The sequence below is a fragment of the Heterodontus francisci genome, chromosome 13 (genome assembly GCF_036365525.1).
Source record: "Heterodontus francisci isolate sHetFra1 chromosome 13, sHetFra1.hap1, whole genome shotgun sequence".
Lineage (NCBI taxonomy): Eukaryota > Metazoa > Chordata > Chondrichthyes > Heterodontiformes > Heterodontidae > Heterodontus > Heterodontus francisci.
This window is the reverse complement of record NC_090383.1, coordinates 22175716-22191233: the sequence shown is the minus strand read 5'-3', so window position 1 is coordinate 22191233 and position 15518 is coordinate 22175716. Positions and strand designations below refer to the sequence as shown.

Sequence of the window (15518 nt, the reverse complement as noted above, 5' to 3'; positions counted from 1 at the left end):
AGCTTGGGGCAGCCATTGCAAAGGCTCACTGGGGAAAGACCACAGTGTAAGGTCCCCTCGTCATAGTGAACTGAGGGGCTGGACCCATGGGAAACCCATTGGGCTGTATACACCAAATATGGGTCTGCTGTCAAGTGTACATGGCATGTAAAATGGAATGGAAGGGTTGTGAGGCAACTCACTCCTGTATTGAAGAAAACTGATTTCCTTTACACTTTTTGGAATGTCAACTTGGTGCTGTTTTGAATTGTGTTGTAAAGTATTTTTTTACAGATTTTTAAGAATAAAGTATATTTTTGAGGAAAAAAACTTTCGCCTTTTACTCAAGATTTCCGTGGAGAAGACCACTCAGAGTTTTAAATAATTTTTTGTGGCCCTGCTTTTAGTGGGGTTTCTATTTGAATCATTGACACTTGTATTCTTGTGATTAATTATGTACCTTCGACCTTCATTGTATGGTTTTGCGATAAGTGAAAGTCCTGTAGTGAGAGTTGCCGGTTTACTCCTTTAGAGGCTCCACATGTGCTTCCATCACCCTGAGCGGAGAGTTCTTTACATGTGTTGTGATGGTCGAATGGCCTTGTCCATTTCCTCAGCCATGATATTAAAGCTGCAAGAACAGTGATTGCTCTGGCAAAATCCTCAGTCATTTCTTTTTCCAAAAAAAAATGTTCATACAATTTATAAAAGTATGTTACATAATAGTTCAAAGTTAGGCCACACTTGGAATATTGCATGCAATTCTGGTCACCACACTACCAGAAGGATGTGGAGGCTTTGGAGACGGTACAGAAGAGGTTTACCAGGATGTTGCCCGGTCTGGAGGGTATTAGCTATGAGGAGAGGTTGGATAAACTCGGATTGTTTTCACTGGAACGATGGAGGTGGAGGAGCCACCTGATAGAGGTTTACAAAGTTATGAATGGCATGGACAGAGTGGATAGTCGGCAAGCTTTTTCCCAGGGTGGAAGAGTCAGTTACTAGGGGCCATAGGATTAAGGTGCGAGGGGCAAAGTTTAGAGGGGATGTGTGAGGCAAATGTTTTACACAGAGGGTGGTGAGTGCCTGGAACTTGCTGCCAGGGGAGGTGGTGGAAGCAGGTACGATAGCAACGTTTAAGAGGCATCTTCATAATAAATGAATAGGATGGGAATAGAGGGATAGGGACCCCAGAAGTGCAGAAGGTTTTAGTTTAGGCAGGCATCATGATCAGCGCAGGCTTGGCGGGCCGAATGGCCTGTTCCTGTGCTGTACTGCTCTTGGTTCTTTTGCCTTCACATAAAGTACAATACTGATCAATTTCTTTCAATACATTAAGTGCCTTACTACTCAGAAACAGCAGGTGGACTTTGACCTTTGTGAGGTACCCCAAGGTTGAAATGCATTGCGTAGTGGCCTTAACACTGTGCACGTTAATAGAGGCAATTGTTAATCCCACTGAAACTATGTATAGTTTACCAGTCCAATTGTATATGCTATACCCAGTCCTTGGGTATGTTCCTGCATACCATACTGTTCACGAATGGTTCAACCAAACCCATCCTGGTCACTCATGGGGGGCTGTTCCACCAGGGTCATATTGGCGGGGAATTGTGTAAACAGGGAGATTTGGACTGTCCTCTGTTGGTGCTGTCCTGTCCCTCAGTTCTTTTTCTGGAACTTTGCTGCTCCTGGTTTTCCTGAGCTAGGGTACACTGGTCAGGTTGCTGCTCCCAGACCCCCGAAGCAGGAGTGCACTGGGCGCTACAACATTCCCGGTTTCCTGGAGCTGGGATGTGATGGTCAGGATGCCGCTCCCGGTGTACCGAAGCTGAGGTGGCCTTTCTGCGTTCCTGTCAGCTTTTGGCATTTTGCCATTTGTTTTGAAGATGATCTCAGTTTGTTTTGTCCTGTTCTCCGTTATCTGACGAGCAGCAGCTGCTGTTGTCATCTGGGACAGGAATGGACTTTCGCCATTCAGTTCAGAATTGGCAGCTGCTTTCACATTATTTTGTGGTTTCCTTTTCCTGGCTTTCCTCTTCACCACCTGCCAGTCTCCCGGTTGTTCCTCTGCTGCCTCTTCATCTTCCATAGACTCTGTCAGATCTGTTGGAAGATCAGGACTGAGTGTTGGGGCTTGGCAGTTTACTGCAGACCCTTTTCCTTCTCCCGGCCCTCCGTTCTCGGGGTTTCTTCACCAGGGTTCTTGGTGGTGGGAGGGTTGTTGATCTCCTTTACAACAGCCACATTCGCTGTTCTCTCCTCCTGTACCGCCTTGATGCATGCTCGTGTGCATAGCTGAGGTTGCACTGTGGGCAGGCCTTGTACAGATGGCCAGCCTCACCACACAGGTTGCAGCTTTTACTCTGTCTGCAGTTCTTTGTCTGGTGGCCTTCCTGCTTGCAGGTGCGACAAACTCTGGGCTCCCCTGGATAGATCAAATAGCCTCAACTTCCTCCAATGGTGAAGTTGTAAGGAGGGTGGAGGATGACTCCTTTGGCGTCCACTTTCAATATCACCTTTACCTGCTGCTTACTGGTCCAGCTGCCAAACCCGTCATTGACTTCACTGCTGTTTATAGCCATTGGCAAGTGTGTTCACTTGAGACAGTGATTCATGCAGAATAGATCTGTGCTCTCACTTCAAGGAAAATCTGTGACTTGTCTTGCAGTTATTGGAGATTCAATTGTCTAATCCAGGACAGGAAGATGTATGAATCGGAAATTGTTTGAATTGACCCTGGAGGCATTCAGGGTTGCTCTCAGTTTTGAAAACAGAAAGTGCTGGAAATACTCCGCAGGTCAGGCAGCATCTGTGGAGAGAGAAGCAGAGTTAATGTTTCAGATCTGTGACCTTTCATCAGAACTGGCAAAGGTTAGAAAAGAATTAGGTTCCAAGCAAGTTAAGGGGAGCGGTGGTGGGGTGAGAGGGTGGATTAGTGGGGAAGAGAACTAAAGGGAAGGTGTGTGATAGGTCAGAGGGCAGCAGAGATTTTGTTTTTGAGTTTTATGGGGGGTTTCAGCACAGTTTTTACAGTATTTCACCCTTTGGGACGGGAGATCTACCTTTGTTGTTGTTTTCCTGTTGATTGGGGTTTTTATGCCTGTCCCAGGAAAGCTTCAAGCAAACAATGGCTGCAACCAACACCAGAGCTCCAGGTCAGGGGGTGCGCAACACCGTTAGGGTGGCGGTGAAAGATAGAGAAGGAGGTGCACCCATCAACCGTGCCTTCTTCATTAAAAAAATCCTGATCGAATGCTGTGGATTCCAAGCTGTGGACATCTTCTGCCTGCAGGACTTCCCCATCAGTGGATATTTCGATGTGACGTTCAAGAATGTGGTGGGATGCATCAAGTTCCTGAAGCTGTTCCAGGAGAAGGGAAACCAGGTGCCGCTGTCCATCCTCACGGTGGAGCCAGTCTTCACGCTGCCATCACGACACAATTGGCTGGTGATAATCCACCTCTACAACTCCCATGTTCCTGTCGCCGACGTGCTCACCTTTCTCGCCAGGTACATCGAGGTGGCCGGCAGCAGCACCAAGGTCAAGGACTCGTTTGGGATTTGGACCAGCAAGCGGCAGGTCAAGGTCACCTTGAAGGCTAACTACAGCACAGTCGTCTGCAAGAACTGCAAGCAGGAAGGCCATCAGACCAAGGACTGTAAACAGACTAAGTGCTGCAAACTGTGTGGTGGAGCAGGCCACCTCCACAAGACCTGCCCCAAATGCTGCCTCAGTTATGCACAGGCAGCAAGGTCCAAGGACAGGCTGGGGGAGGGAACAGTGAACACGCCTCGTGCTGCAAAGGAGACCAGCAACCCTCCCCAAAGCAAGGAAAATCCGTTTGAGAAGGAGAGGAAAGGGAAGGCAACTGCAAACAGCGATCCAACACCTACCCCGTGCCTGGAAACTCCTCCTCTACAGACAGAATCCATGGAGGAGGAGGCAGCAGTGGGACAATCAGATGAGTGGCAAGTGATCAAAAGAAAAACCACAAAGAAGAAGCCCCAAAAAAGGAATAGGTCACCACCCAAACCAGTGGCAAGAGGAGGATACTGTCTGAGACGGACTACGGAAGCTGCTCCGAGGAAGGACTGCAACGAGGGCACCTGCAAACGAAGCAGCAGAATGCAAAGGAGCTGGAAGAGAAAGCCCCCCAGCTCCGTGGCACTGAAAGCAGCGATGGGCCCAATGCGCCCCAACCCCAAACCTCTGAACCCAATGAGATGCCCAGCACACCCCAGCTCCAGGAAGCCGGGAGCAGAAACGTCCTCAAAGAGGAACAGAGTGGAAAGACACCACCAGCAGGGGACAATCCAAACTTTGCTGCCTACAAGACCCAACCGTTGTCACCCCAGTGGAACAAACCCCCGTGAGTGACCAGAAGGGCTTTCTGAGCCAAATGCATGTGCAACAGCTTGTGCACTCTATGGGTATGCAGGAACATACCCAAGGACTGGGACTAGTAAGGACACCTGGTGCAGCAAGCAACATCCATTTTTAAATGGGTATAAAGATTGCTTCTATTAATGCGCATAGCGTTAAATCCACTACGCGATGTGTTTCGACCTTGGGTTACATTGCCAAGGTCAAAGCTGACCTACTGTTTCTGCAGGAGTGTGGGATACTGCACCTCAGCATTTACAGGCAATGGTCGTGATGGTGGTCCGTGGGCCATCGATCTGGTCAGGGGGAAATGATTCCCGTTCCTCCGGCCTGGGTATTCTGCTGCATGGAGGCAACTTCACCATCTCTGAAGTTAAGGAGGTTGTGAGCAGTCGCCTCCTCGTAGCAGACGTAATGTACAACAATACTCTGCTCCAGTTAGTCAACGTGTATGCTCCGGTCCAATACAGCGAGCGGCTGACCGCCCTCCAGAAGCTCCCACTGCTGCTGGCGACGTCCAGACCAGTCATTCTAGGCGGTGACTTCAACTGCATCTTTCATGCAGCTGGACGATCAGCAGTGATGACAGCAAACTGGATGCTGCGTTCAAATTCCTAATGGAAACAATAAAAGATGCCAAGCTGCACGACGTCTTCAGCAACCCTGCAGACGGAGCGCAGTGTAGAGACACCTGGTCAAGACTGGCTGGGTCTGCCCATTCCAGGATTGACTTCCTGTTTGTGTCCCGTGCTTTCACAGTGAGATCCACCAACGTCAAGTCAGTGATCTTCTCTGACCGCTGCCTCCTGCTGGCCGACTGTCACCTACAGCGGGTTGGCAGGGGGACATGGAAGCTGAATGCAACACTGCTGACCCCAGATAGCATTGAGGAAGTCAAAAGGGATTACAAAGGTTGGAGAACCGTGAAACCTTTGAGTTTCCGGTGCACTGGTGGGAAGCGATCAAGGTGAACATCAAGAGATTATTTATCCTCAAAAGTGTTCAGAGGGCAAGAGAGAGACAGAAGGAAATGTCCTGACTCCAGAAAATAATGCAAAATCTGCTCCTGCTGCAGTCAATGGGGGTCAAGGTCAAGGAGGATCTCCAAGAGGTGAAGAGCCAGCAGGCCTTACTCTTTGCCACGGAAGGTTCCAAGATCATCTTTCAGTCCAGAGTCCACTCCATTGAGCAGGATGAGATGTGCACGCGTTTCTTCTTCCTAAAGGTACACACAGAGAGCTCTGTGATCAGCAGCCTGAAGGAAGAGGATGGCTCAGTAACGTCAGCGCAGTCTGACATACGAAGGATCAGCAAATAAAAACAAGAAATGCTGGGAAATACTCAGCAGGTCTGGCAGCATCTGTGGAAAGAGAAGCAGATTTAACGTTTTGGGTCAGTGACCCTTTTTCAGAACTGGCAAATATTAGAAATGTCAAAGGTTATAAGCAAGTGAGGCGGGGGTGGGGCAAGAGATAACAAAGAAGAAGGTGTAAATTGGACAAGGCCACATAGCTGACCAAAAGGTCATGGAGCAAAGGGGAGTTAATAATGGAAAATAAGGATATGGTGGAAGTATTGAACATCCCAGAACTAATTGCGAATAAAGAGTTGAAAGGGAGGGAGGACCTTAAAGCAATTACCATCACCAGGGGATGGGTACTGAGAAAATTATTAAAACTAAAAGCTGACAAGTTCCCAGGTCCTGATGGACTTCACTCTAGGGTCTTAAAAGAAGTGGCTGCTGAGATAGTAGATGCTTTGGTTTTAATTTTCCAAAATTCCCTAGATTCTGTAAAGGTTCCATCAGATTGGAAAATTGTGAATGTGACTTCTCCATTCAAGAAAGGAGGAAGACAGAAAGCAGGAAATTACAGGCCAGTTAGCTTAACATCTGTCATAGGGGAAATGCTGGAATCTATTATTAAGGAGGTTACAGATGGTCATTTCGAAAATCTCAATGTAATCAGGCAGAGTCAACATGGTTTTTTGAAAGGGAAACCGTGTTTGACTAATTTATTACAGTTCTTTGAGGAAATAACAGCAACATGGATAAAGGGGAACCTGTAGATGTGGTGAACTTGGATTTCCAGAAGGCATTTGACAAGGTGCAACATCAAAGATTACTAAACAAAATAAGAGCCCATAGTATAGGAGCTAGCATATTAGCATGGATAGAGAATTGGTTAGCTAACAGGAAACAGAGGAGGCATAAATGGGTCATTATCAGCTTGGCAAGCTGTAACTAGTGGAGTGCCACAAGGATCAGTACGGGGACCTCAGTGATTAACAATCTATATCAGTGACTTGGATAAAGGGACAGAATATATGGTTGGTTAATTTGCTGATGTCACAAAGATAGGTAAGAGAATAATTTGTGAAGAGGACATATGGAATCTGCAAACGGATATAGATAGGATAAGTGAGTGGGCAAAGATTTGGCAGATGGATTATAATGTGGGAAAGTGGGAAATTGTCCACTGTGGCCAGTAAAATAGAAAAGCAACATATTATTTAAATAGAGAGAGATTGCAGAGCTCTGAGATGCAGAGTGATCTGGGTGTCCTAGTATATGAAACACAAAAAGTTAGTGTGCAGGTACAGCAAGTGATTAAGAAGGCAAATGCAATGTTGCCGTTTATTGCAAAGGGAATGGAATATAAAAGTAGAGATGCTTTGCTACAGTTGTACAGGGCATTGGTGAGACCACATCTATAGTATTGAGTACAGTTTTGGTCTCCTCACTTCAGAAAGGATATAATTGCATTGAAAGCAGTTCAAAGAAGGTTCACTCGACTGATTCCCAGGATGAGAGCGTTATCTTATGAGGAAAGGTTGGACAGGTTGGCTCTGCAATCATTGGAATTTAGAAGGATGAGAGGTGATCTTATTGAAACATATAAGATCCTGAGGGGACTTGACAGGGTGGATGTTGAAAAGATGTTTCCCCTTGTGGGAGAGAGTAAAATTAGGGGGCAGAGTTTAAAAATAAGGGGTCTCCCATTTAAGACAGAGATGAAGAGAATTTATTTTCTCTCAGAGGGTCGTGAGACTGTGGAACTCTCTTCCCTGGACAGCGGTGAAGGCAGGGTCATTGAATGTTTTTAAAGCAGAGGTAAACAGATTCTTGACAAACAAGGGAGTCAAAGGGTATCGGAGTGGGCAGGAAAGTGAAGCTGTGCCCACAAACAGATCAGCCATGACCTTATAGAATGACAGAGCAGGCCGAGGGGCTGAATGGCCTCCTCTGTTCTGATGTAATATGTTCGTATGTTCGAGGACAGAATTTAAGGTAGAATTCAGTAGAAAGCTATGAATGATGCGTTGTTTTGTTTCCAGTTATTTTCATTATTTGGCATATTTAATAATTAAAAACAATGGATACATTATTGCATTTCTCAACTTTTCTCTGAATTTAGTCTGTGCCACTGCATAAATACACGTGTTTGTACAGGAGCTCAGCAGCTGAAACATATCACCGGTGTACTCTGCGATAAAAAAGGGATCTGTGTATTGATCTGGCTCGTAATGATTGTCTGTAATTCTGGAAACGAGGAAAAATACAACATATGGCATCCACAGCACTATAAAAGTGCCAGAAATGGAGAATAGTAAAATGATGGATTTCCTTCGGCTCTGCATCTCTGGATCATCGCTGTTCTGGTTGTTGCGTTGACCTTGCAGTGCTCTGCGGGTTCGATTAGCCATCACAATGTGTCTGACAGTCAGAGTGTTGAGCAATAAAATCAGAAAGTACGGCAATAATGGGTTTAAAATTGTATCAAGCCAGTCAAAAGCGACCCATCCTGGCAAGGTTGGTTTGAAATAAGCGCCCCACTCCACATTGTTAATTATATCGATAGGTTCTAAAGCAAAATACAGGGGGATGTTTTTGAAGCAGAACACGACACACACAGTCACTATAACCACAGATGCAGTTTTCTCCCTGCAATACTTCTCTCTGAACTTTGGACAACAAATGAGGACAAAGCGATCGACAGTGAAAGCGACCGTCAACCAGACAGAGCAGTCAACAGCCACGTAGTTGATAACCTCATTAATGCTCGCTATAGAAGTGTAGTTTAGAAGTGAAAATGGTAAGTAGTAACAAAGCATGTAATAGATTATCACGTTGAAAATAATAACTAGGAGGTCCACTGTCGTCATACTCACCAGGTATAGTGTGATCCCTTTGGACAGACCACAGCCTCCTCGGGACAGGAGGACAATTGTCAGGAAGTTAGCTACAAAGAAAAGAACAAAATCTCCAAATTCATGACATAGCATTACTTGGAAATTACAGCACAGAATCAGGTCATTTGGTCCAACAGGTCTATGTCAGTGTTTATATTCTACAAGGTCCTCCTTCCACCCTACTTCATCTCAGCATATCTAGGTATCCTCTATTCCTTTCTTCCTCATGCACTTAATGAGCTTCCCGAACTGACAAACTCACAATAGCTGTGAGGATGTGATAATATGCACAGATCAAAAGGAAGTAAATTCCTCTCTCAAACCAGAAAATGTTGGGAACATGACCTGAGGGCAGAGGAATTAATGGAGGGAAAAAGAACAAACTCCGTCTAGTTTGCCTTCTACCATCTGATATTCACATAATACAAGGATAATGGAGTTGTTGATTAACCATAGCAATCAATCTCTATCAGTGAGTCTACAACAGACCAGAGTGAGACAAGGAAAACCCCCAGTGGTGGAGATCTTTGGGAACCATAGGCATGAAAACTCCTGTTCCTCCCAAACATGGAACATTTCCCACATGTCACGTCTCAAATTACTCATGTACTGTATCCCAAGATGTTTTCTGAAAGAAGGTGAACTTAATGAATAGCAGAAAGTGCTGTTTATTGAAGGAATACCTGAGACTGGATTCAGCATGAAGAGAGACAGTACGAGGTTTCAGATGTTGAGAGATACATCAAGAGGAACAACAGAGTTTAAGAGTGATTAAAAAAACAAAAACAACCAGCTTCAGCTTCTTACCAGGAACTCCAAAGATTGCAAGAAAATGATAGTAAATGAAAGCTGTCTGTTCAATTGTTGATAGTTCCATTTTTGGAGAGAGGAGACAACACCAATCAGTGATGACAGAGCTGAAACACCAGACGTCCTTCATTCATGACAACCCCTTATATAAAGCAACTCAATTCCCCTGTGATTCAATTAGGTTGCGGAGGGAGTGGAATTTGTTTGAGGTATTTGAACAAACAGGCATAATTAATTTTATCAGGTATTAGGCAATACAATTTTTCCAAACACAGGAAGATTGAAGCCAAACAATTTCAGTTGAAAAATATTGTTCTGAAGACATTAATACAGGGAATTAATATCTGTTTATCCATATATTACTAAATGGGGTTCATGAATTGGGAGAGGAAAGTTCAGTTTTTAGCACGGCAAGGGTTAAAATCTCTCTGTCATTGGGAGTTTATTCATCTATTAAAGCTGCACTTTTAAGAAGAGAATAATTGATGATCTTGACAGGTATTGGGGTAATTGTGTTTCAATATAAATACCCAGAGAAATGAACAGCAGATACAACTATTGCTGGATTTTGACGAGATCTTCAGGACCCCGACGTCCGGATCATTTCCAGGTCATGGCCCCGCTCGAAGTCGGAGTGCGATGTGTGTTAGCATTTTGTGAAAGGCAACTGATTAGTGGATCACCTCCATGATGACTGTCCAATTACAGACAGCAGGCGTGATCAAGAGACAGGAGCTGGAAGTTGCAGACCCCATTTAAAGGACATCCATCAGCCTACAAAGTGGATGCAGCCAGTGAGTGTCAGCCCTGAGGGAGCAGGCTTTCAGAGCATTAACATGACAGTGTGTCGTGACAGGGCAGCCCCATGGTTCAGCAACGCCTCCCTGGAGGTCATGTAGAGATGCTGAGAACCAGGAGGAAAATTTATTTCCAGAGAGCAGCAGGAGGAGGCCCGCCGGGCAAACAAAGCAGGCATGGCTGGAGAGTGCTCAAGAGGTCAGCAGCCATTGTGTTGTTAGGAGGATGTGGGCTCATTGCACGAAGTGCTTCTCTGACCTCCTAACATCTGGCAAGGTGATTAACGTGCAAAACCAAACTGGCAGCCATGACGTTCTTAAAAGAACTGTGCACCTCTGAGCAAGAGGGCCTCACAGCAGGCAGTGTATAGGAACACTTGGAATACATGCCTGGATAGACGCAGTTCCAACAAGCGCTCAAAAAGCTCAACACCATCCAGGACAAAGCAGCCTGCTTGATTGGCACCCCATGCACAACCTTCAACATTCACTCCCTCCACCATCGACGCACAGTGGCAGCATTGTCTACCATCTACAAGATGCACTGCAGCAACGCACCAAGGCTCCTTAGGCAGCACCTTCCAAACCCACGACCTCTACCACCTAGAGGGACAAGGGCAGCAAATGCATGGGAACACCACCACCTGCAACTTCCCCTCCAAGCCACACACTATCCTGACTATAACTATATCGCCGTTCCTTCACTGTCATTGGGTCAAAATCCTGGAACTCCCTTCCTAACAGCACTGTGGATGTACCTACCCCTCATGGACTTCAGTGGTTCAAGAAGGCAGCTCACCACCACCTTCTCAAGGGCAATTCAGGATGGGCAATAAAAGCTGCATTCGCCAACAATGCCCACATCCCATGGCTGAATAAAAGAAAAGAACACTGAGGAGAAGTGTGTCCAGTGCCAATGCTTACCTGAGAGAGGGACTCAAAGCAATGTAGGTTTGGGAAGATGCTCATGTTAGCCCAGGGGCAGTACAATGCCAGGATCCAAACAGCTGAATGTGGATCATGATAGTCGGATGGGAAGGTTAACCGTAGCTGAACTCTTCAACCTCACATTACAGGAGAAAAGATCACACAACATCCATGAGATGAGTCGTTCAGAGGGTGGAGTGGACAATCTGGCAATATTGACGCCCATGGAGGAGGAGACCCTTGACCTTGGCAGGATCGCTCAGTGCCGGCAGTCAGTGACGGTGAGATTGGAGTCCGGCAGAGAGAGAGGGTGAAAGTTTATTGAATGTTCCATGAATGCACCTTGGAACAACATCCTACTTTGTGAAGTAGTATCCAGTAGATCCCACTTGATATGCTGCCAGGTTCCTAATGAAACTGTTGCTGAGCTGAAGGAGGGCGAGTTACTGATGCTTTCTGTCTTACACAGGGCTAAAGCCGGAGCATCAGCAGCAACTGACTGTGGAGGCCACGGTGATCACAGAGGACAGCCTAGGGCTGTATTTTATGGGAAGGCCCGAAGTCCTGCTGCCGGGACCAGAGCGGAAGCCATTGCAGCGTGGCAGCAGGTGGGCTGAAGTTAGCTATTACACCACAGCCAACCAATTATCTGCTGGGAGGTGGAGCCGTCCACTCAGGTGAGATCACGCTGCTGGAGGCACTGGTGCCATATTTAAAGGGCGACTCATTGACACAAACAGCACATATTGGAGCCCGAAGAACAAGGCAACACGTGCAATGAATGAAGGACAATCAAGTGTGGTCCCATGGTTTACTGATGCCTCCCTACAGGTTCTCATCCAGGCTGTTCAGGCAAGGAGAGAGGTCCTTTTCCCACAGGAGGGGGGGAGCAAATCAGCCCGGCAGACCAACCAAGTCTGGACAGAGATCGCAGAGGAGGTCAGTGGCTGTGGGGTCATCTCGAACTTGGTTTCAGTGCCGCAAAAGGGTTAATGATATTATATGATCTCCAAGGTGAGTGTCGCACTCAGTGCTTAACCTACAGCTTTGCATGTGACTAGACGTGAATGTGATCAGTATGACAGTCAGTCTATTGCTGATGGTGAGACTGGAGTGGAGCCACAAGAGAGCGAGTGACATAATGGCTGGACGAAAGAGCCTGTGGCGAACACAAGGCATATTGTTCATGTGTCCACTACTGGTGACATGGAGCTCCACAATGAGGGGATGGATTATATGCGGCCAGCAGGAGCATGAGGGGAGGTGTGGGGGGCGGCGGGCAAAAAATCAGGGTGCATGTGCTTGTCCAGAAACTCGACGTCATGATGTTGTTTCCAGATTTTGTCAGCATTTGCGACAATGAATCTGACATCTATTAATTATCTCAATTGCAGGAACCAATGCAAAGGCCACAATTAATACACCCGTGAAGCCCCAAGTGCGTCCAGGTGCTCTACTTTATATGCTTTTGTTTGCTTCTACACAGTGCGACCCCTCTGCTAGCAGCTGAGATGGAGGCAGGCTGCTGACCAGGCTGTCCCTTAACATGGAATAACTTTGGCGGCCGTCCTCTGGCTGCCTGAGGCCTTGAGGGCCCTGGCTGGCTGCAGGAGTCACCTCAATTGTCGCAGCTACTGGAGCTGGCTCATTGGCAGAGGGGCCGAGGAGCCACTGTCCACACTCAGAGAGCCCTGAAGGGAGTTCCAAGATGTGGAGGTTCACCTCTCCTCTTCTCTTTCAACACTCACTTGAACCTCCCTGGTGACCATAGAAGAACAAGGACCCAGAGAAGACTCCAGGTGCCTCGTCCTTTTCTCACCTTGCCACTGCTCATGGTCAAGGCGATGGTGTACAGGTCTGCATGCATCCGTGGGATCTGGCTCTCCATGAGGGTCACCAGCCTCTCAATGGAGGAAGCCATGCGCTCACACATATGACATTTGGCAGTAGTCATAACATAGATAGACTCCTCCATCATCCACTCATGGTCACGCATTGCCTCTTGTTGTGCTAAACCTTTAAGTCCATGTCGATTAATATTCAGTCCACCTTGATAGAGAGGAAATGATGTAACATACCATGTGACCGCGTCTCATCCTCAGCTGATCACCAAAGCGACCAGACATGTACAGATGTTCTCTTGTAATGTAATGCCATGCTACAACCCTCAATAAAGGAACCCACTATTTAAGTATTAACTGACCCCAGATGTGTGGTTTTGTCTTGATGTCTGATATCTTCGTATGCACAAGGAAAAGAAAACATAATATGGTGACAGCAGTGGAGATTTTCTAATTTTAGAGCCCACCAAATACAACATCAGCCAGCTGTGGTAAAGATTTGAGGCATCAAAGTTTCTCAAAATCTAAGTTCACCATGTGCACCAGGGAACCACTGGCGGTGGAGAAACTGGAAGCGCCTGGTAAACAATAATGAAGTTTGGAGTCAAAACCACTCAGTCGATAAACTGAGTCTGGTGTAAAAACTGAAGACCACTATGCAGCAAGTTCTGTAAGTTTCAAAAATTGGAACAACGCGTGAGAGGCATTGCGCGGGTCAGTGCTCAGGTAAAGGGGCAGCCGGATCAATCGCAAGCAAGGGAAATGGACACCGTCTGGAATTCAGGCTGAGAAAGGTCACGAAACTTACCATCAAAAACAAAAGTAGAAGTCTAGAAAAGTCCACGTTGCCATTACAGGCTGCGCAAGCATCGTGGTGCATATCTGCCATGAGAAAATTATTAGAGCTAAAAGCTGACAAGTCTCCAGGTCCTGATGGACTGCATCTTAGGGTCTTAAAGAAGTGGCTGCTGACATAGTGGATGCATTGGTTGTAATTTTCCAAAATACCCCAGATTCTGGAAAGGTCTCATCAGATTGGAAGATTGCAAATGTATCTCCACTATTCAAGAAAGGAGGAAGACAGAAAGCAGGAAACTATAGGCTAGTTTGCCTAATATCTGTCAAAGGGAAATTACTAGAATCGATTGTTAAGGAGGCTATAGCAGGTCATTTAAAAATCCCAATGTAATCAGGCCGAGTCAACATGATTTTGTGTAAGGGAAATTGTTTCACTAATATATTAGCGCTCTTTGAGGAAGCAACAAGGAATGTGCGTAAAGGGGAACTTGTGGAGGTGGTGTACTTGGATTTCCAGAAGGCATTAGACAAGGTGTCACATCAAAAGTTATTAAATAAAATAAGAGCCCTAAAATGGATGGAGGATTGTCGCGTGAACAGGAAACAGAGAGTAGGCATAAATGGGTCGATTTCAGGTTGACAAGCTGGAACTAGTGAAGTGTTACAGGGTTCAGCGCTCGGGCCTCAACTATTTACGACCTATTTCAATGACTCGGATGAAGGGACAGAATGTATGGTCGCTAAATTTGTTGATGACACAAGGATAGGCAGGAGAGAAAGTTGTGAAGAGGACATAAGGCGTCTGAAAAGGTCTATAGATAGGTTAAATGAGTGGGAAAAGATTTGGCAGATGGAGTATAATGTGTGAAATTGTCCACTGTGGCCAGTAAAATAGAAATGCAACATATAATTTAAATGGAGAGAGATTGCAGAGCTCTGAAATGCAGAAGGATCTGGGTGTCCTAGTACATGAAACACAAAAAGTTAGTGTGCAGGCACAGCACGTGATTAAGAAGGCAAATGAAATGTTGTCGTTTATTGCAAGAGGAATGGAATATAAAAGAGATGTTTTGCTACAGTTGTACAGGGCATTGGTGAGACACAGCTAGACTATTGGTACAGTTTTGGTCTCCTTACTTAAGGAAGGATATAATGGCATTGGAAGAAGTTCAGGGAAGGTTTACTCGACTGATTCCTGGGATGAGAGGATTATCTTTTGAGGAAAGGTTGGACAGTTTGGTTCTCTATTCATTGGAGTTTAGAAGGATGAGACGGGATCTTATTGAAACATTTGGATAGTCACCACACTTTTGTTGGAAAAGGATGAGTCCCTTAGCTCCCCTTAGCTCCTCATAGCTGATCCGTACCTCAACTCCATTTACTCACCTCATGCCATATCCCTTGATACCTTAACCTGCTGCAAAAGGTAGTCTGTTGGTTAAGCTTGCCTGGCTGATACTTAACATGGACTCCTATTCTTGTAGTTTGAGTATCCAATGCTCTATTCGAGTAGCTGGCTTGCTATGTGGATTGTTGAACAGGCTCATTAATGGCCTATGATCAGTTATCACTTCAAACTTACTTCCATATAATTAAAAATGAAAGTGTAGGATACTCCATGTGATTGAGAGTGCTTCTCTCTCAGTTTGCAAATATTGTTGTTCTATGGGCATTAATGATCTGCTTACCATTGTGATAATTGATGGGTGACTTGCTTTGTCTTTCTGAACGAGAACTGCACCTAAGCGAACCGAGCCCGTATCCACGACTAGCTGGGTGGTTTTCTCT

At 46.0% G+C, this 15518-nt stretch overlaps 1 protein-coding gene and 1 non-coding gene across 2 annotated transcripts; one reads left to right on the top strand and one right to left on the bottom strand.

Annotated features, from left to right (window-relative positions):
- The first annotated feature begins 280 nt into the window (after positions 1 to 280).
- LOC137376812 (U5 spliceosomal RNA) lies at positions 281 to 393 on the top strand. The gene has a single exon (XR_010976309.1). It is a non-coding gene; the product is annotated as a U5 spliceosomal RNA (small nuclear RNA).
- Positions 394 to 7711: 7318 nt separating this feature from the next.
- Positions 7712 to 9434, bottom strand: LOC137376688 (probable G-protein coupled receptor 139). The gene is made up of 2 exons (XM_068045662.1): positions 9365 to 9434; positions 7712 to 8607 (listed from the first exon to the last, which is right to left on the bottom strand). Exons 1-2 carry the CDS (start codon positions 9432 to 9434, stop codon positions 7712 to 7714), a joined length of 966 nt encoding a protein of 321 aa, XP_067901763.1.
- Between the last annotated feature and the right edge of the window lie 6084 nt (positions 9435 to 15518).

Excerpts from the sequence above, each read along its gene's own strand:
- LOC137376688 (XM_068045662.1), bottom strand. The coding sequence starts at position 9,434 with ATGGAACTATCAACAATTGAACAGACAGCTTTCATTTACTATCATTTT. Across the intron at positions 8,608-9,364 it reads TGCAATCTTTGGAGTTCCTG|CTAACTTCCTGACAATTGTC; the intron begins GTAAGAAGCTGA and ends TTTTCTTTGTAG.